The sequence below is a fragment of the Grampus griseus genome (assembly GCF_964374135.1).
Source record: "Grampus griseus genome assembly, chromosome: 5".
In the NCBI taxonomy this organism is placed as follows: domain Eukaryota; kingdom Metazoa; phylum Chordata; class Mammalia; order Artiodactyla; family Delphinidae; genus Grampus; species Grampus griseus.
The window spans coordinates 53,337,724-53,359,439 of record NC_138998.1 but is presented as its reverse complement, the minus strand read 5'-3'; the positions used below and the strand labels follow the sequence as shown (position 1 = coordinate 53,359,439).

General features: G+C 34.6%; 1 protein-coding gene across 1 annotated transcript in view; it reads right to left on the bottom strand.

Annotated features, from left to right (window-relative positions):
- Positions 1-5,734: 5,734 nt before the first annotated feature.
- The window catches only part of NAALADL2 (N-acetylated alpha-linked acidic dipeptidase like 2), a gene marked incomplete at its 3' end in the record, with an annotated part of 1,060,707 nt that continues 1,044,725 nt past the window's right edge, over positions 5,735-21,716 (bottom strand). Inside the window, exon 14 of the mRNA XM_082654140.1 lies at positions 5,735-5,933. Coding sequence (XP_082510266.1) covers positions 5,735-5,933 — 199 coding nt within the window. The remainder of the gene's footprint in view (positions 5,934-21,716) is intronic.

The following is a 21,716-nucleotide window of genomic DNA, read 5'->3' as shown; positions in this document are numbered from 1 at the left end:
CACTCCAAGGAATGTCCGTCTGTGTCATTACTATATTGAATAAATATTGTTTGAAGAAATTGGAGAGTTAAACTTACTGAGCAGGCCAGATAATTAAATAATTACACATTTGGATTGAAAAATAGACGGAGTTCATTAAAATAGAGACTAACTCTACTTCTGTAGCTAAGCTTCTATTCAGATGCCAAGTTTGTACTTTAATTAGAACAAAAAAGACCTGCGTTAACTTCAATACAACATAATAATTCATAATAATGATTGTATATTAATCTCTTGAGCTTGCTGGAATAAAGCACATGACATATGGCATGGTACAGGCACCTGTGTGGTCCTTTTGGGACTGAGGTGGTACATATTAATTAGCAACTGGAAAATAAAATCTGCTTCCTTCTGAGAAAAGCTACCTCAGTGCGTATTGGTTTAAGGAATTAGAAGGAATACTGTTAGACTCTGTCTACACTCCTTAAATCTTTGTCTAGATGTAGGCCCTGGATTAACTGCAATTAACTGAGTTAATTCTTGACAGATCCTGCTTAAGGAGTTAGAGTAGACATACTTTTCTTTGGCCTCGATGATTGTATTTTGGCTAAAAACATCAAAATTACCATTTTGGTTATAGAAAACTATATAACTATATAATTCAAACACAAGCTAACCAGAACATATTAAAATTTGAAAGCAGCTTTCTCTTGAATGCTACCTGAAAGTGCCTCAATTTAATCCTTTGCTTTGTAAATTCAGATACAATCTGAGTATGAAACTATAAATGTCTTTAAGAAATATGTCATCTCACAGTCAGCAAGCTCTCAAGATTCTTGGTGGTCCCAGGAATGCTAAAGGCACTTCAGTGTACATCTTTGAAGGGTAATGGAATGTTATTATGGAAATAAAACTCTGGCTGATTAACAGATAAATGTATATTGAGAAGACTAGATCTTAAAATTACTTTCTCGGGATTAAAAAGAAAAAAAAATCCTAATCCCATTGCTAGAGTATATTTAGAAAGGGAAGACAGAAAATTCAGTGGACATTGTGGTGATCAAAATTGGTGACATTTAAAAACTTTCTTTTGCAACTCCACTTTAAATTTACATCACTTGAAATTCTAAATTGCATATAATAACACACTTAACTTAAAAATATTTATACTTAATGGGGTGCTTAAAACTGAGAACTTTCTGAATAGCAATTCTAATGAGGCTTTTTTAAACTACCAATTTAAACTCATGCAAGAAATACAGATTCACTAGTGCACCTAGGTAGAATATTTCTTTGCTCAAATGTCACACTATTTTTTTCTCCTGGGTTGCATCCATGCTCCTGTGATTGAACCATTAGGTTGCGGATCTATCTTTTGGAATATATAGACCCATTTCCCTTCCACTCAACACATGGATTAGCAGTTTAAAATGTAATTCCTTTCTATTGAAGGAACGTGTAATTAAGGCACATTTAAATAGCCCTTTAAACCAATGAGATGACAATGTGCTACCCACAGAGAAAGCTTAATTTTTGGAGTAATTACATATAACACAGAATATCTCATGAGAACATTTTTGGCTAGGTCTACTAATTACAAAAATAGTTTTTCATTTGAGGCAAAGATGCCGATTCATCATTGGACAGATGGTAATGGATCATCATTTTATTTTTGTAACACCTATCTTTGCAAGGGGGAAAGCTACTATATATGGAATATTTATGTAATTTAAGAAGTCAATTAGTTATTCTGTGTTTTAAGGAGGATATAAAACTGTGGTTGTAAATCCCAGAACCTGGTCTTTTTTTTTTTCCCCCAGTGAAATTATATGGACATTTTGCGGAGGAAATTATGAGATGTAGCTTGTGGTCTGTTATAATTTTTCATCTAGTTGTCATGGTATTCTACAATGGTGCACTTATATTTAATGCTCTTATAGATCTAAGTTACCTACATATGTCCAACATTGTTGGGGTGGGCTACCATAATGAGGAATGATAGCATAGGTTTCTTCAAACTCCTCCATTAAACCAGTGAAATGGCAGATGACATAGTCTGATCAGTGGTGCAGAAATACATTAAAAATTTCAATCATATCACTTTCTATAATCAAAAGTTTCTTAACTTTTTGCAGCACACAGCGTGAAGAACACAGGTCTGGACCCAGTCTTTATAGCTGTGGAACTTTGGGCAAGCCACTCCACCAAGTTTCCTCATTTTTTTAAATGAGTTGTCGTGAGGATTCATTAGAAAAAACAAATAGGTTAAATCTCGAACAGTTCCTGACCTGTAGTAGGCACAGACTTTAGCTGTGCCTGCGTCTTTTTTGAGAGATACAATGGTTACTCTCTCTCCCTCTTTTTAAAATGGTGCCATTCACAGCAAAGCCGTAGGCGTCTCTTATTATTGTGACTTTTCAGTTTCTTTAGTACATCAACAAGTGATGTTTTCTCAGGACCCAGGATTAATGTAGATTAGAAATCCTTAAACTTCAGTATGCATAAGGATCGTTTGGGAAATTTTGCTTGAAGACAAAGATTCCTAGGCTTTCTTCCCCCAAATCAGAAATACTGATTTAAACTGCTGATTTAATATAGGGCTAAAATGTCCTCTCATAAGAGCATTTTACTTAATACCCTCCTTCCTGACTGCTGGTGTCATGCAGAGACTCTCCACCTCCCCACAAGTACCCAGGCTTTGTGCCTTTTGCGTGGATTCCCTGGGACAGTTTCGTTTGTTAGGTATAGTCAGAGAATGAAATAGTTCTTCATTTAAAAAGCAGTGATTCCAGCCCATACATCATCTGATAGAATGGCTGGTTATATAGAGTGTACTGGAAAAGAACATTTATAACCCCGTTATATACTGCATGAGAAAGCAGAAAAGCTTAAATTCTAGCAGCACTTCTGCTAGTAACTGAATATGTGACTCTACCCCAGTTCCTTAATCACTTTGTATGCAGTTAGTGTATCTGATGGGAACGCTGATGCTTTCCTGACTGAAGGTAACATTCTAGGGCTTAGATCAGAATGTCTCAGGCTTCCTTTTACTCTGGAATCTATACTTTTTCACAAAGGGTTGTATCCCACGTGTGCCCTGCCTGAACCCAAATTGCAGTGGTGCACATCTGCCACATTTTCTTGGGAGAATAATCATTTATGATTCATTATGTCCTGGTACAATACTACGTATGAAGGATTGTGGGAAGTACCAGGCACCCAGATATCTCAACAACAATTTAAACCTACTACCAATTCACTGCAAACACTTGTTATTTTAATGTGCAAAGGATTTTATTTACTTGGATCTATTAGGGAAAAATTTAAATGATATAAATTTAAAGGAACCCTGAGGTAATCAGACTATAGCAGTAATGTTCTTAGTTAAGAGGTTTGTTGCAGTCAAAGATGTAGAGCAGCATTTATATAATTGATGGACATCTCTTTTAATTATAATTTAGTTTCTTCACATCATCTCTTAAATAGACTAATAAAAATGTTAGTCCAGAGTTAACTTCAGTCTTCAAGTAGCGAATACCATATAATGTAGAAGTAAAAAATACAGAATATTGAGATTTTGATCTGTGCAGTGTGGTTTAGCTAAGTACACAGTCTTTAAACAAAAATATACAAACACAAGTGTTTTGTGCTCTCAATGCTATTAGAAACTAAGGGAGTGAATTTACTTAGGATTTTGTTGTAAAATGATAAACTACCTAACTGATAATTATTTGTCTTTCTTTGTTTCAAATTCAGCTCCAAAGGAAGAACTAGAATGAATACATTGAACCTTGATTCACTATTTCTGATCCTTTGGTATAAGGGATTCTATTATTTGACCTGACATGCAACTATATGTGTATTTCTCCCACCTCTTTTCTGCTGTTTTCTGTGTAGCAAGAGAGGGCACTGACATTGAGGCTTGTGGGATCTTGGTCTTTTAGCCCTTTCCTATACACACTCCTCAACATGGCAGATACTTTCAGACACACAAGTGCATTGTTTACGAAATATATATTATAAGGTAGTTTCATTTCTTATGTAAAACATGTGCACACAGGCAATTCAGATGAAAATGGATTTCTGCTTGAATTATCTAGCTAATTGCCTCAATTCTCTTCTTTGCCTTGAGCGTATAAGCATTACTTATGGTAGGAACAGCTGACCTTTATAAATCAATCAATGCTGATTAATTCTCTCCTTTCAACTTCAGTTTCCCTTTAAACTAAGATTAGGTTTATGTTCATCCATTAAAGAGTGAAGACTTAGACCTATAGACACTGTCTATGAAGTTGCTCTGGAGGCGTATGATGGGGACGTGTGTTCCAATGTTGTGTTAGAGAAAAATAATCCACATGAAATATTCTGAGGATATGTTTCCTAAGGGGAATTGCTTTGTCAAATACCAAATCAATTTCTAAAGGTAAGCTCAAAGTTTAAACACCTAATGGAATTCTGTGGTTTCGGGGAATAGTGGGTACTAAGGCCATTCAATGACAATGTCAGTATGAAAAGCTTCATTTTCAACATGAGAAAAGAACTGAAGTATAGTAACACTGTATTTTCTGCCTAAAAGTAGAAGCATGAATATTTTCTACGTTGTCATCTTAGTCACATGTGGATAAAGAAGGGAAAAAACATCAAAAGATTTTTTGTAGAATTAAGGAGCTTTTCGTTGATCAAAATAACTATTTCTTTCCTAAGGAGTCCTTTTTGTTAGTGGCAGAAATAGCAATTTGATGCTTTTTAAGATATTTTGGGTTTTCAAAGAGAAACTTTGCTACTTTCCTGTGGAAGTTATATGGTATTCTGTGAAAACTGCCTTACAGCAAGGAGTTTCAGAAAAGTACATGAAGGAAGAGCAATGTGAGATGCTTTCATTTTAGAGTAGCTCTATTTCAGTGCTTCCAACAGAAACAGCACAGGAAGAAATAAATATTTTCTCCCTCACAAGACATACATCACTCCCGAAATCAACTGAGACATATTAGGAATTTCAAAGCTAGTCACCTTATAAGTTGTTAGGAAAAAAATTTACATTTATATTGCTCTGTGCAGCTACCTTGAGATTTTCCCCTGGAATGTTTATGGCTCTTTTTTTTTTCCTTAATACTTAAAAAAATACAATTTCATAACCAGTGTATTACTACATCTAGTTGTGTTACTAACAGGCACTTCACTTCATAAAATAGTCACATTCAAAGTGGTTTTGGTCAACCAATCACTCAGTCAGAATACTCGTTCTTCATATTGAATACTTGATAGTGAAAGTTAATCTGAAACCATATCAACTCTTCATTTCTATTACAGAAACTAGGTCACTAAAGCTCTAACATAGGGAATCATTTCTGTTTCTACGTGTTTTATCCATAGGAGCGAAGATTGTCCAGAACTTCTTGGAAAATTCCCCCCCAAATATTTTATATATATCTATATATCTATAGATATATCTATATCTATAGATATATAGATATATATAGATATAGATACAGCAGATTTCTTTTTAATAGATAAATCTTAAGTATTATTTCAATAACTTGCTTTTACATAATCAGAAATCTAGATATAAGAAAAAATATTAAATGTGCAAAATGCTCTTTTTACACATACATTAAAAAATACAAAGGAAGGATAGCTTTATACTTATATCAAAAGCCATTGGAGGGAAAAAGTCTCCAATGTCAGAAAATCTAGTCAGATTAGAGCTTTCACTTGAGGAATTGTAAACAAACGTTTTCAAATGCTGAGAGTTTTCTCAGTTCTTTCCAGCTAAGACACTCTCAAACACATCAAGTCCTGCTTTGAAGTAAACCTGAGCTGCATTAATGCTGTTCAATACTTCTGACAGGGCTTCTTGAAGGGTCTCATTTGATGCAAGTGACTTGCAGTGTTCCCAAGCCTCCAGGAGTATTGAAAACTGGCTTGTCTTCCCATCAAGGTGGTACAGGATATTTCTGAAAAGAAATACAGAATGAGTAAATGTTTTATGCACCATGCTATTTTCATATCAAACATTGTAAAAAATATTTCCAAGAAACTTATGTTTTTAAGAAATTAAGAAATTATAAGAATACAATATTATCATTTTGGGACCTCTATTGAATTAATGGATCTAGACATTGATCATCAAAAGTTCCCTCTAGTGATGAGAGAGGATCAGACAGTATGTACCTCCTGATGGAAGTACACAGTACTACCTATGAAATCAATTATTTTTGCTAAAAAATTGATCTAAATCTGATGAAGCTTCTAAATCTAATTGCTAATAATACAAGGGACAGAAAAATATAAAAATGATACCACAGTCTGTCATCAGCAAAATACTGTGAAAATCCTGTAGGACAAATGACCCAGTTTATTCAATGAATAAATTGTAATAAATAGGTGAAGGAGGAACCACTCGACCAGGGCTTTTCAACCTTGTGTTGTTGACATTTGTGGGGTGGTGGGGTGGGTAATTCTTTATTGTGGCAGCTTTCCTGTGCATTGTGGGATGTTTAGCAGTATCCCTGACCTCCACCCACTAGGTACTAGCAGCACCCCTCCTTTAGTTGTCTCAGTTAGTTTGGGCTGCTATAACAGAATCCCGGAGACTGGGCAGCTTAAACAATAATCCAATGGTTGGATTGTTGATGAGAGGCCTTTTCCTAGTTATATCCTCACATGGCCTTGTGCATGAGCACAGAGAGATCCCATGTCTACTTTTAATAAGGACATTAGTCCCATCATGAGGGCCCCACCTGTGTATGACCTAATCTAACCTGGATTACTTCCCAAAGGCCCATCTTCGAATACCATCACATTGAGGTTAGGATTTTAACACACATATTTTGGGAGAACCCAAACATTCAGTCCACAGCTGTTGTAAAAACTAAAACTGTCTCCAGACTGCCAAAACTGTCTCTTATAGGGCAAAATTGCCCCCAGTTAAGAACTGCTGCTTTAGACTAAAAGAAATGTCAACCCATCCAGTATAGACTTTACTAGGTCTTTATTCAAACAAACAATTTTTAAAAATGAGTAGTACAAAATTGAATACTAATTAAGGATTTGTTAATATTAAGAAATTGTTAATATTTTAGGTGTGATAATGGTATCATCAGTATGTTTTCAAAGTGTCCTTATCTTCTAGAAATATACAGTAATATTTACAAATGAAAAGTTATTACGTCTGGGATTTGCTTCAAAATATTTGGAAGGAAAAAGGAGAGTGGAGCTATGGACATCACAGGTAGAACAAGACTGACCATTAGTTAATAATTGTTGAAATGGGGTAATGGATTCATTATACTATTCTCTCTCCCTTTGTATATGTTTGACATTTAGAATTCTTCTCAAGTATAGTGTGTGTAATAAGACGGTGACTTGAAATTTATCCAAATATCTGAGAAAGAGGAATTTGGCCGTGGGCAAGTCTAAAGAGCTTCCTTTTATTCACTGATAGATAGAAAGAATACATTTTGGTAGAAAGCTATGGATTATTGCATCATTTGACTTATTTCCAACCCAAACCACCTGAAATAGCTGAAATTTCATGGTCTAATAAGAGAGGTAGATATATAAATGATTAAAATAATTGTCTAATTGTCATATTAGAAATGTAAGGTCCAGTGATAACGGAAGAAGGATTGCTGCTGGAAACATTTATCATGGAGAATATTATAATTTCATCTTGAAGGATGATGGGAATTACCAGTTACAAGGGTATAAGAAAGGAAACAAGCTAGAAAGTGGAGACAGCACCCTATGCAGGAGGAATAGCATATGCAAAGGTATGGATTTATAAAACAGCTTGCTCTTCTTAGTGTATCAATGCCAGTGTTTCTGTATGGCCAGAGTGCAAGGCCACAGTGGGTAGCTGTAGGAGAAGAGCTGGCAGAGCAAGCCATGGCCACGTCCTACCAGGCCTTCTGTACCAAGCTAAGGAGGTTACACTTTTTCTTATGGGCGGTAGGAAACTAATGAAAGTTTTTAAGCAAGAAAGAAAGATTATTAGATTTTATTTTGGAATAGTTACTTTGGTTGTAATATAAAGCCTAGAGAAGGACTTAGTCCAGATGAAAATTGACAAAGATGTCAGTTACACAATGATAGTTGTTTGAAAGGGCCACAGTGCAAGGTTTAGTTAATTTACACTTACCCTAGCACTGACCTCAGTTTTATATAGAGTTCTGGACCATTGTTTCCTAGCTCATCCAGGCGTCACTACTTCAGCCTCTCCTGAACGTCCCACTCTGTACTCTGATGGTGGTACAGAATGGTGAATGGACACTGAAATCTACCTAATCACCCATGACAGAACTCTGCAAGTCATTTCTTTCCCTTAAATATCCAACTGGTTTCTGAAGATACTCACTTGTCCATCTTTTCAGCATCTTTTCTCCTCTGTTGTGGGACCCTGATCCCTATATTTTTAAGGATATATTATAATATCATTGCTTTACATATCAGCGTTGAGAAATATGTTCCTTCTTTATCAGGTCTAATTCAGTGTTGTGAATATAGGAGGTCTTCAATCATGGTGATTTGACTGACTTACATTTTTATCAGGCTTTGTTCAGTGATGGAAATTTCATAGACCCTCTAATGTCAGTGTAAACTACATCAATTCAGGTTATTTTGCCTTTTAAGCATTAACTCACTTCAAAACAATAGATTTTGTGTCTTTGGAGAAAAATTTCAGTTGATAATAGTACATGGTGGGTGGCAGTGAAGCAGAAGATGCTTGAACTCAGAGGTTATTTCAGTAATTTTTTTTTCAAAACCTATTATTTGAAATGGGAACTATCCCTAATAATCCAATATCCTTAATCTTTGTACTTATGAATATACTTGGCATTTTATGAATTAGAGCTGTGCAAGAAGGATATTCTTTATATTCCAAATATCCTTGAATTCAGGTATAAACTTTGTATTAAGAAACATATATCCCCTGGATATAGGAGGGAGAAAAACATCTTCCAAATGAAGAGGCAAGTGGGTCATGAGCAGTGATCTGGCTGTGAGCTGTACTCTGAGAAAAATGTGGCTCTACTTTTACAAGGAGAGTACTCCTTGAAATAGAGATTTCCCTTTTGATATTTCCACAGCCTTCATACAATTAAAGAGCTTTTCAGAAGTAGCCACTGTGCCATGTTAAAATAAGCAATTATATATGTATATACATAGACATATGTACATGTGTTTTATGTGTAAAAATTGTTATTATATCAAAATGACAAACAAAATAGAATTAGCAAAACACCTAATGGAAGTTTCCCTAAATATAAGTTTTATTAGTTTTATATTTATGATTAAATTGGGGAGGGGGTGGTAAAAGAAACCAACTCATAGAGAGGAAGCTTGATATAGCCATGGAATTTTCCCAGATGAAGATGAAACTGCCTCAGATGGTCACATGTATTCTCCTTCATGACAGAGCTGTACAAAAGTTACTTTTTCCTGTTAACATAATCCTTAATTGCCATAAAAAAAGGGGTGGGTTTTTACTGTCAGGATACCTATCAAACATATTTAAATTCCTGGTAAATGATTTAAATAGGTAGGTAGATAGATAGATAAAAACTGGTTTAGTATTTTGAGGATAAAAGTAGTTTAAAGTATATTTTAATTACTTAATCATTTAAAATAGTATTCCTTTGTAGGCAAGTTATACTGCTTTACCATTAAGAATAACCAAATTAGTATAATAAAAATATTTAATCATCTCTCATAATATTCATAGTTTTGAATTCTCTTCCTCTAATTCTCAGTTTCATTATAAATCATTTAATGGCAAATATATTACCAGAATTTAAGAGTGCAAAAATATTTTCAAAAGCTGTATGAAACCCTTCTGTTTCTTGAGGGCATACTGCTCAGCATGCTGGCAAACAAAGATATTACAATCATTTTTATCCAGAACTGCCCCTTCAGTGTGTTGTACCAGTGCAATTAATACATTATGAGAAGTAAGTTTAATGATGTGGGGGGCTGGCATAGTGACCTTTTGACATATTCAAAACCCACTGGCATGAAATACATTCCTATATACACATTCTATGTTTATTAAATGTTAAATGTTATTAATATTCAATTTAATGATAAGATTAATAAAACATGCTCATAAAGGTTACAGTATTAATCCCTCAATGACAGTTCATTTAAGCATGAGCACAATCTCTAATATATTTACATAAAACTTCAGCCATAACTAGTATAAAATATCTAGAAGAGAGATCATGTGGAAGCATAAAAATACATCCTAAAAATAATGTTTGGGTCTAAAGCACAAGACATGCAATTACTGTGTTTTTTTTTTTTTTAACTCGAAAGCAATACATATATTTCTTAAAGACCAGTGCAATGGAGTCTGCAATGTGCCAACATTTGCTTTTTCTAACTAGTAAGCAACACAGTAATACTTTTATAATGACTGTAAACAAGCCATGTGCATAGAAATAGATTCTGTTTTGGTTTGTGAAATTCTACAAGAAGCTAAACACATTTTCCATATGCTACATGATTCAAGTAGTAGGCTGCGGCAAGCTATTATGTAAGACAAACACGCATATCCATTTCTACCCAAATTGGATACAAATCAGCTTAAAATTACAGATACTTAGATTCTGGCTGAAGATCAGTGACTAGGATTCTTTCATCACAGTTTAAGAGAGAACCTTAATTTGGGGTAGTTGCTGATACAACTTAAGTCAGTTGATCTTTATTATGGTAGAATTTTTTCACCTTCATAAATTGCTTTACCTTAAAAACAAATTGAAGATAACAAAAATATCTTCTTTAAATTTTCATGAGAAGGATAATTTCTCCTGCCCATTTTCAGAAGTAGCTCATCTTTTACTATTTCTCCTTTGTGTACTAAAAACCATTTAGCTTGCTGCATACAAAAAATAAATTGCTGTATTTGGAGACCTTTCCCAAAAGAGTATCATCATATTATTTTATATTTGCTATTTGAATGGAAGACAAACCCCATAAAACTCAGCCATGTTGTTACATTTTGTCACATATGTTTCCATATACTTCTTAGTTCTGAAAACTTTCTTATGCATTCAGTCATTAACCCTAAAGTACCCCAGGATCATCCCTGGGGAGCAAAACTACTGTAAATAGTAGAAACATCAGCTCTTTGCTTTGGGAACTCTAAAAGAAGATGCATTCGCCCATGGCTCTCAGCCATGGGTATCAGAGGGTCAAAAGGGTTCCCCAGGTACCTGACTCAAAGAAGGTGTACATTTGGTTGTACCAGTCAAACACTAATTTTATCTAATTTAAGAAAAAACATTCATTTATTGAAAGTGTGTATATATGTAAATATATGACTACGTGTACATGTAATAGTTTACAGAAGTGATGAAAAACATTGAGAAGAAGGCAGTAACCAAGGGAAGCTGAGTATCATAGAGTACTGCCAAGATTCTGCTTAGCAACATGTTTAGGACATTGATGTTTCAGACACTCCCACTGCCACCACTTCATTGAGAATACTTCTCCACCACGGCAGCATTGCTGTCTCTTAACACTTGCTCTGTCATTGCCAGAATGTTAATCCACAACTAGCATGAATAATCCTGAACTGCCCCTACATCTTTGCCTCACTTCTCTCAGATATAAAGTCCTAGGAGAGCTCATCCAATTGACTGAACTTAGGTCATGTGCCTGTACCCCAGGAACAAAATACCTAGATCCATTCACCTTCTGTGGGGGAGATAAGCCCTGCTTTCCACCAAGCGCACAGGGAATTACCCTCACATAGGAAAGAAATTTTGATACCAGGAAGATTTTTTTTTAATTAAAAAAAATTAAAACTGCAACTCAATAAATATCTACTACACTAGTGACAGGAAGGAAGAGTGTATTTCAACAGGGTTCTCTTGGAATTACCCTGGAAATTGCTGTTCTACTGTATGGCAGTTTTTCCCCTTATGTTAAATGTTAGCAACTACTCTATAATATGGCAGCAGTGTTTATCAAATTGAATGTGTATAAGAATAAGCTGAGACATTTAAAAAAATTCTCAAGGGATTCAGATGCAACAGGTCTGGGATACCTTATAGGAGTATATGTTTTTTTCCCTGCTGCATTACTTAAACCTACTGGGTGACACCCATGCATACTCAGCAGTTCCCTCTGGTGAGTTTTACATTTACCAAGAGGTCTTGGTTTGGTCCCAAATTAGCTTCTTCCAGCCACATGTTATTATATACAAACTTACATGATCTAAATGACATATTAAGTGTGAAAGAAAGTTAGTTACTCCTGTGAAAACGAACCTGACGCTTTGGAAAGACTCACAGAGATGAATTGACAAAATGAGAGTGTTGTTGAATTATATGTGGAGAGATAACTGAAAAGATTATTAGCAAGGGGAGGGGAGGACTACAGTGACAATGGAGAAAGAATCTGCATTCAGATTGTTTTGCAAATACCTATTTATTGCTCCAAAATAAGGAAACTGAAATTGGAAATCTCAGATGATGCAGCATTAGTGTGGCTTAAATAGGAAAGTAAATCCAGAATTCCAATTCCCAGAACAGAACTCAAAGAAAAGTCCTTGGTCCTATATCAAAAGATTGGTGATGAATGTTTCGGTTAAAAATAGACCGCTTTTTCTATCATTTGACCATTTACTGGTTCTGATTGTGTCAGATTAAGGGATGTTTACCCTTTGGGCATTAGTCAAACCTTTACTCTTAAGAACTAGAAGGGCAAATAGGTATCATCTTGAGTCCCACCTCTCATGGACTGCTTATTGTGGCTTGAAGTACTAGGTTGACAATGGATTGGGCTGTTTCAGAGCCCAGAATAAAAGAGGTCTGTCATGACTTAGCTTCCTACTTGTAGACCCTACTTTACGTAAGATTATTTAGCCCATTCGCTTGATAATAATGTATAGGTTTCTTGAATTAATCAATGGAAGTATAAACCAAGTTATCAAAACAAAGGGAGAAAGTCATAATTATTTAGTTTTGCTAATTAGAGTATAGTCAACCCCAGTAATCCTTTCTAAATTGTATATTATAAATTCTCTAGTTTTCCTGTTTATGGATCTGAATTAACAGAATAGCTACTAAGTTTTCTCTTCACTTGATGCTCTAGACCATGTCGTCTCTGTTTGTTTAAGCAATGGCCCAATCTGTTATTAATCAATTAAATTACACTAAAAAAAATTAGAATTTATGGGCATTTTTCACAAATAACTCTGTTTCTGGATATTTAATTAGTTCTTTTGTAAGACATAAGTTCACTATCTGAAATACAAACTAGTTTTTAAAGTACTTTATTCAGTGAGTAGAGTTATATTAATCTATAGCCACCTTTCTTGAAGCCTAATATTTAATATATGCAAAAAATAATACATGCAGTTCTTAACTGAACCCTTAGGGAAACTATGGCCTTAAATATAGAAGGAAAAAAGTAATTGGTTCTTTGCACTGGACATCTGGATATGAGTCATCTTGAAATTTTGTTCTATACTTAATGAATGTTCTGGCAGACACATTAATCCAATATTCTAAAAACAACATCACTAAGTGAATCTGAGCCATACAAAAGCAAGAACTCCAGTAAGAGATATGTCTAAATTATGTAAATGTCAGGTAGTCTGTGAGCTGACTGTTTAATGTCATAAAGTGCATTAAGATAATTAAATAACATTACAGATTTTAAAGAATTTTGATATTTTTAATACTTAGATAAGGCAGATCCAAAATGGTCTACATTTGGATAAAAATAGAAGAAAGAACATAGTAACTACTGCACTAATCTCATCATACCTATGAAAATCTGAGAAGACTTTTAAAGTAAAAGTTGATAGAAATCAAGGAAAAATAATTACCTTGAGAGCTCATTCATGAAGTATTTATTAAGCACCAAGTACAATATGGAATACAAAGGAATTACAAGAGTGGTCTCAGTTCCAAAGGGATTTTTGAATTTTGAGTTAAGTAGGAAAGAGGAGAGTTTCAGGGCTATTGTCTTTTGCATATGTGGCTAACATAGTTAAACAAACCCTGAAGTTCAAAGAATCTCCCAATTTTCTTGCTCAAGACCTCAAAGGCCTCAAAATGAAAAATTTTTAATAGTTTTGTATATTTTATCTTTCTTTTCTCAGAGATAACCTAGAGATGTTGGACATTAATTGTCTGAAATATAAAGATACTAAAAAAGTGATAGACTTATAAAGTAGGACATCAGAGCCTACTCTGTAATTTTATACTTTCTTATTTTCCACAATTAATTACATTTGATAATTCTTCATCTATAATATAGACTTTTCCCGTTATTTTAGGTACACTCATAAGAATCCAATTAAAACCAAATGGAAATAGTTTGTATATATACAAATTTTCTGCCAACTTGAGAAATAACTGAATGTAGGAATATATAAATTTCAAACAAGCATATTCAATTTTATTTAGGTTTTCAGTTTTATCTGAATTTTCAGATAATTCATCCCTTAAAAATCAGTGTTCGGAACTTCCCTGGTGGCCCAGTGGGTAAGACTCCACGCTCCCAATGCAGGGGGCCTGGGTTTGATCCCTGGTCAGGGAATTAGATCCCGCATGCATGCCACAACTAAGAAGTACTCATGCCGCAACTAAAAGATCCTGTGTGCTGCAACTAAGACCCGGCACAGTCTAAATAAATTAATTAAATATTTTTTAAAAAATCAATGTTCAATGAAAATTTTAAATTACTTATTTCAAAGTGAGAAGAAAATTATTTATCAGAACAAAGTGTACTGGGTACTTGCAGTCAGTAATTAGCTTCAACACTAATCTCTCATGCACCTATAAAAAATAATGAAACTATTGAACAGTTTAATCCAAAGGCAAGGAAAACACGTAACAAGGAAAGAGCAAAAATTAATGATATTTTAATCCTTAAAGTAAATCAAATAACTGTGATACAGACACACCACAGAACATTTTAAATGATGTGTATCTTAATCTCGTAAAATTTTGATGTTATATTTAAAATATATATATTTAATTGAACCTCTCTACCCACCCCAATGCAGCCAGTAAACTTTGCTTTTCCTTTTCAATGGAATTTAAAAATTGTTATTCACTTTTTAAATGAGGATAAGTTACAGTGATAATTATTATTATTATTGCTACTAGTGAGCAGCTGTGAATAAGTGAAGACTGAAGATAAACCACACCAGCTTTGCCCTCCTGTGGTTTTATAAACACACAAAGCGTCAACTCAGAGAAAAACTTATGTCTGACAATATTATGAAAACATTTCTGTTTCATTCTTGCTATTTGAGTACTTATCACTTGTCTATACATTTTTGAGATACATGTATGTATGTATGTATGTTTAAATACATGAAGAGATATATGTGTATTTTCATAAATGTGTGTGTATAGATAGATATGTAATCTGTCCCACACTGGACCAGGAAGAAGAAAGTCTAAACTTTATGTCTTCTTCCCAAATCATATAACTGAATAGTAAGCTGCTTGTTATACTGTAAAATATTACGCTTACTAGTAATATAAATCAATAAGGATAAAAGACAGTGCAAACGAAACAAATATATTGTGTTCTAAGAGATAAAGGGCTAATTATGTTGTTTTATAGGCACCAAAGTAATTAGGTGAAGATAGAAAGCCCTGTGTTTCTTACAGGCTGTAGAACATTTCCATAGCAGTCTGTCTTGGTATCTACCCTCAAATCACCACACTCTTTTTCCCAATTCAAGAATAATCACCAAATTTTCACCCTTATTATATCTGTTTTATCAAAATAGGACTTTCTTTACAGAAATTCTGATTATATAAGTAATCATCCTACTTGACTGCGTAGTGTGCTGCGAAAGACCCGCTGTGATCTTTGCCTTACTGAGGGAGGAAGGATAGTTTAAAGAAGGGAAATGTTTGAAAAGAAAACATGAGTTACATCTAAAAAGTAATTACAACAACAAAGAGAAATGGAAAAATATGAAAGAAATACTAAATGGTCAGTATTAAAATCATGTCTGAGTCTAAAATCCATGCTCTTTCCCAGGACACTAAGCTTCTTGACCTATCACCAGCACTTCATAGCTCTATGATATACAGCACATTAAAGTTATTTAAACTCTCTGAAATTCTTCTTCTGCACTGGTAAAATGGGAAGTATTATTTACAGTCTAGAGTTTTTGCAATAATTAGCTAAAACATGTAAAGTGCTTAGCTCATGCCTGGCATACACAGTAAGTACCTCATAAATGGTATCTACTGTTGTTATTTGACATTTCTGGATTTTCCTTCCTTGGACACGTATTACTCCCTCCCCTTAATTCTCAACTAACTCTGTCCTTAGTATCACAGAGCTGTGCGATCATCAGATGATATCTCCTGGCCCAGTAAATAGTTCATCCAAAAGGAACTTTCAGGGAGCAAGGGAAAGACCACTTCTAAGGGTTTGCCAAGAATATATCAACTCCTGCAAGAATCTGTGCCAATAAAACTATCTGCCTTTTAATTATAAAAAATGCCACCCCTTCACTTTGCTGTATACATATAACATATATGTATATGAATGACTATTTTAAAAGGTGTACGCAGGTCAGAATAATTAGACGGCTGATAGGGATAATATAATACATGGACACACACATATGTGAAGATGTTTTAGTAAACTTTATTTTAGGCTATTAGAAAAAATGTAACTTGGTCCATTGGTAGACAAAAAAAGCAGATTCTTTTTACTTGTAATGTTTAAAGGATCATGGTAAATTAATGAATAAAAGTTCTATATTTTCTGACTTGGTATATGGGAGGAAATCCAGCTACTGACTCTGGGAGTTACTAATGAGAGCACAGGTTTCTTATGGTCTAGAGAAACAAGAACACACATTTGATGAATTTCAGAAAGAAGCCCACTCCTCATGTTTTGTCAGCAACCCAAAGCAAACTTTGTTGATTAAGCTCAGTGCAACCATAGCATGGTTTCATCGTGGCACTGATCACACACCATTGCTACTCTTAGATGGACACTTGTCTCTCAGGCAGAACTCCTCAAGAACAGAGAGTTTCATGTTCACTGTGGATTTCACCAGGTTTATAACAAGTTGATATAGAATAAATTTGATGGCATAATTAATAATGGTGAAAATAATTGTTAATATTTGTAGCGAATTTAATATGTTGTACGAAATATGCCACCCAAACATGCCACTTTAGCATAAGAAGTATTTTGATCTGAAGACAATTGAGAAAGTATAGACAGAAGAGCTCTCTATCCTTCCCTAACTCTTAATCACTGGAAATGCATCTACACTCTCATCAGACCAGAGATACCACCAAGAGGAATCTATATAACAAATCTTACTAAAATAACCCTCAACATCTTTTAGTTTCCACCACGTATTTCCCTTCCCACAGTTTGCTGCCCTTGAAAGCCTAAAACAGTTTTGGGGAGGCTTGTCACTTCTCTATTAATCCATTGCTCTTTATAAAAAAAAATTTTCCAATTAATTGAGGTATAGTTGATTTACAATGTTGTGTTTATTTTTTCTGTACAGCAAAGTGACTCAGTTTTACGTGTGTGTATATATATATATATACATACATACATACATACAAATAAATATATATACATGTATATATATACACACACACATTATTTTTTCATATCCTTTGCCATTATGGTTTATCACAGGGTATTGAATATAGTTCCCCGTGCTATATAGTAGGACCTTGTTGTTTAGCAATCCTATTTATAATAGTTTGCCTCTGCTAATCACAGTCCTCCCTGCCCCAGCACCCCACCACCATAAGTCTGTTCTCTGTGAGTCTGTTCCTGTTTTGTAGATAGGTTCATTTGTGCCATATTTCAGATTTCACAAAAAGTGATATCATATGATATTTGTCTTTTTCTTTCTGACTTACTTCACTTAGTATGATAATCTCTAGTTGCATCCATGTTGTTGCAAATAGCATTATTTCATTCTTTTTTGTGGCTGAGAAGTATTCTCTTGTATATATGTACCACAACTGCTTTATCTATTCATCTGTCAATGTATATTTAGGTTGTTTCCATGTCTTGACTATTGTGAATAGTGCTGATATGAACATAGGGGTGCAAGTATCTTTTCAAATTATAGGTTTGTCTGGGAATATGCCTATATGAGTGATTTCTGGATCATATGGCAACTCTATTTTTTAGTTTTTTGAGGAACCTCCATACTGGCTGTACCAGTTTACATTCCCAACAACTGCATAAGAGGATTCCCTTTTCTGCACACCCTCTCCAGCATCTGTTATTTGTAGAATTTTTAATAATGGCCTTTCTGACCAGTGTGAGGTGGTACCTCATTGTAGTTTTGATTTTCATTTCTCTAGTAATTAGAGATGTTGAGCATCTTTTCATGTGCCTATTGGACATATGTATATCTTCTTGGGAGAAATGTCTATTTAGGTCTTCTGATCACTTTTTGATTGGGTTTGTTTTTTGTTGCTGAACTGCATGAGCTGCTTTTGTATTTTGGAAATTAAACCCTTGTTGGTCGCATCATTTGCAAATATTTTCTCCCAGTCTGTAGATTTTCTTTTCATTTTGTTTATGGTTTCTTTTGCTGTGCAAAAGCCTGTAAGTTTGATTATGTCCCATTTGTTTATTTCTGTTTTTATTTCTATTGCCTTGGGAGACTGACCTAAGAAAACAGTGGTATGTCAGAGAATGTTTTGCCTATGTTCTCTTCTAGGAGTTTTTTGCTGTCTTGTCTTATATTTTAGTATTTAAGTTATTTTCAGTTTATTTTTGTGAATGGTGTGAGGGTGTGTTCTAACTTCATTGATTTATATACGGCTGTCCAACTTCCCAAACACTTGCTGAGGAGACTATCTTTTCCCCATAGTATATTCTTGCCTCCTTTGTTGAAGATTAATTGTCCATAGGTGTGTGAGTTTATTTCTGGACTCTCTATTCTGTTCCATTGATCTGTATGTCTGTTTTTGTGCCAGTACCATGCTGTTTTGATTACTGTACCCTTGTAGTATTGTCTGAAGTCTGGGATGGTTATGCCCCCTGCTTTTTTCTTTTTCCTCAGGATTGCTTTGGCAATTCTGGCTCTTTTATGGTTCCATATGATTTTTAGTATAATTCTATTTCTGTGAAAAATGCCTTGGGTAATTTAATAGGGATTGCATTCAGTCTGTTGATTGCTTTGCGTAGTATGGTCATTTTAAAAATATTAATTCTTCCAGTACAACAGCATGGGATATACTTCCATTTCTTTGAATCGTCTTTAATTTCCTTTACTAATGTTTTGTAGTTCTCAGCATATAAGTCTTTCACCTCCTTGGTAAGGTTTTTTCCTAAGTATTTTATTTTGGGGGTTGCTATTTTAAAAGGGATTGTGTGTTTACATTCCCTTTCTGATATTTCATTGTTAGTGTAAAGAAATGCAACTGATTTCTGTATGTTAATCTTGTATCCTGCTACCTTGCTGAATTCGTTGATCAGTTCTCGTTGTTTTTGTTTGGAGTCTTTAGGGTTTTCTATATGTATTATCATGTCATCTGTGGACAATGACAATTTTACCTCTTCCCTACCAATTTGAATAACTTTTATTTCTTTTTCTTGTTTCATTGCTGTGGCTAGGACTTCCTTCCAATACGATGTTGAAGAGAAGGGGTGAGAGTGTGCATCCTTGTCTTGTTCTAGATTTTAGCAGGAAGGCTTTCAGCTTTTCACCATTGAGCATTATATTGGATGTGGATTTGTCATAAATAGCTTTTACGTTGAGATATGTTCCCTCTATACACACTTTCTTAAGGGTTTTTATAATGAATGGATGTTGAATTTTATCAAATGATTTTTCTGCATGTATTGAGATGAACATACGGTTTTTGTCTTTTCTTATGTTGATGTGGTGTATCACATTGATTGATTTGCATATATTGAACCATGGGATGAATCCCACTTGGTCATGGTGTATGACCTTTTTTGTGTGTTGTTTGATTTGATTTGCTAATATTTTGTTGAGTATTTTTACATCTATATATCATCAAAGATATTGAACTATAATTTTCTTTTTTGGTAGTGTCTTTGTCTGGTTTTAATATCAGGGTGATGGTGTCTTTGTAGAATGTCTTTGGGAGTGTTCCTTCATCTTCAGTCTTTTGGAAGAGTTTGACAAAGATCAATATAAGTTCTTCTTTCTATGTTTGGTAGAATTCCCCATGAAGCCATCTGGTCCTGGACTTTGGTTTGTAGGAATTTATTTTTATTACAGATTCTATTTCATTTCTGGTGATTGGTCTGTTCAAGTTATCTCTTTCTTCTTAATTCAGTTTTGGTGAGCTGTATGTTTCTAGAAATTTGTCCATTTCTTTGAGATTGTCAAATTTGTTGGCATATACTTTTTCATAGTATTTTTTTTTCAGCAGTATGTGTTGTGATTTCTCCTCTTTCACTTATTTTGTTCTTTTAGGTCCTCTCTCTTTTCTTCTTGGTGAGCCTGGACAGAGATTTGTCAATTTTGTTTACCCTTTCAAAGAACCAGGTCTTGTTTTTATTGATTTTTTTCTATTTTTTAAACTCTATTTTATTTTTTTCCTCTTTGATATGTATTATCTCCTTCCTTCTGCTATTTTATTCTTCTTTTTCTAATTTTGTTTGTTCTTGGTTTTCTAATTTTTTTTAAGTTTATTTATTTGGTTGTACCAGGTCTTAGTTGCGGCAGACAGGCTCCTTAGTTGCGGTTCCCTGGCTCCTTAGTTGAGGCACTTGGGCTTCTTAGTTGTGGCATATGAACTCTTACTTGAAGCATGCATGTGGGATCCAATTCCCTGAGCAGGGATCGAACCCTGGCCCCTTGCATTGGGATTGCAGAGTCTTATCCACTGTGCCTGGTGTTCTAATTCTTTCAGGTGGTGGGTTAGGTTGTTTATTTGAGATTTTTTCTTGTTTCTTAAAGAAGGCCTGTATCACTATGAACTTCCCTCTAAGGACTGCTTTTGCTGAATCCCATAGATTTCATATGGTTGTGTTTTCATTGTCATTTGCCTCAAGGTATTTTTTAATTTCTTCTTTGATTTCATTCTTGACCAACCAGTTGGTTTTTTACTAGCATGTTGTTAAGTCTCCATGTAATTGTTTCTTTCTCATTTCTTTTTCTGTGGTTGATTCCTAATTTCATGTCATTGTGGTCAGAAAAGATGCTTGAAATAATTTCTATACTCTTAAATTTGTTGAGGCTTATTTTGTGCCCTAGTATGTGGCCAGTCCTAGACAATGTTCCATATGCACTTGGAAAGAATGTGTATTCTGCTTTTTTTGGATGTAATGTCCTGAAGATATCAATTAAATGTAGCTGTTCTATTGTATCATTTAGGGTCTCTGTTGCCTTATTGATTTTCTGCTTTGAAGATCTGTCCATTGATATGAGTGGAGTGTTAAAGTCTCCTACTATTATTGTATACCTGTCAGTTTCTCCCTTTATGGCTGTTACTATTTGTTTTATGTATTTGGGTGTTCTTATGTTGGGTGCATATACATTGATGGGTGTAATATCCTCTCCTTGTATTGATCCTTTTATCATTATATAGTGTCCTTTTTTTTTTTTTTTCTTTTTTGTGGTACGCGGGCCTCCCACTGTTGTGGCCTCTCCCGTTGCGGAGCACAGGCTCTGGACGTGCAGGCTCAGCGGCCATGGCTCACGGGCCCAGCCGCTCCGCGGCATGTGGGATCCTCCCGGAACGGGGCACAAACCCGTGTCCCCTGCATCAGCAGGCAGA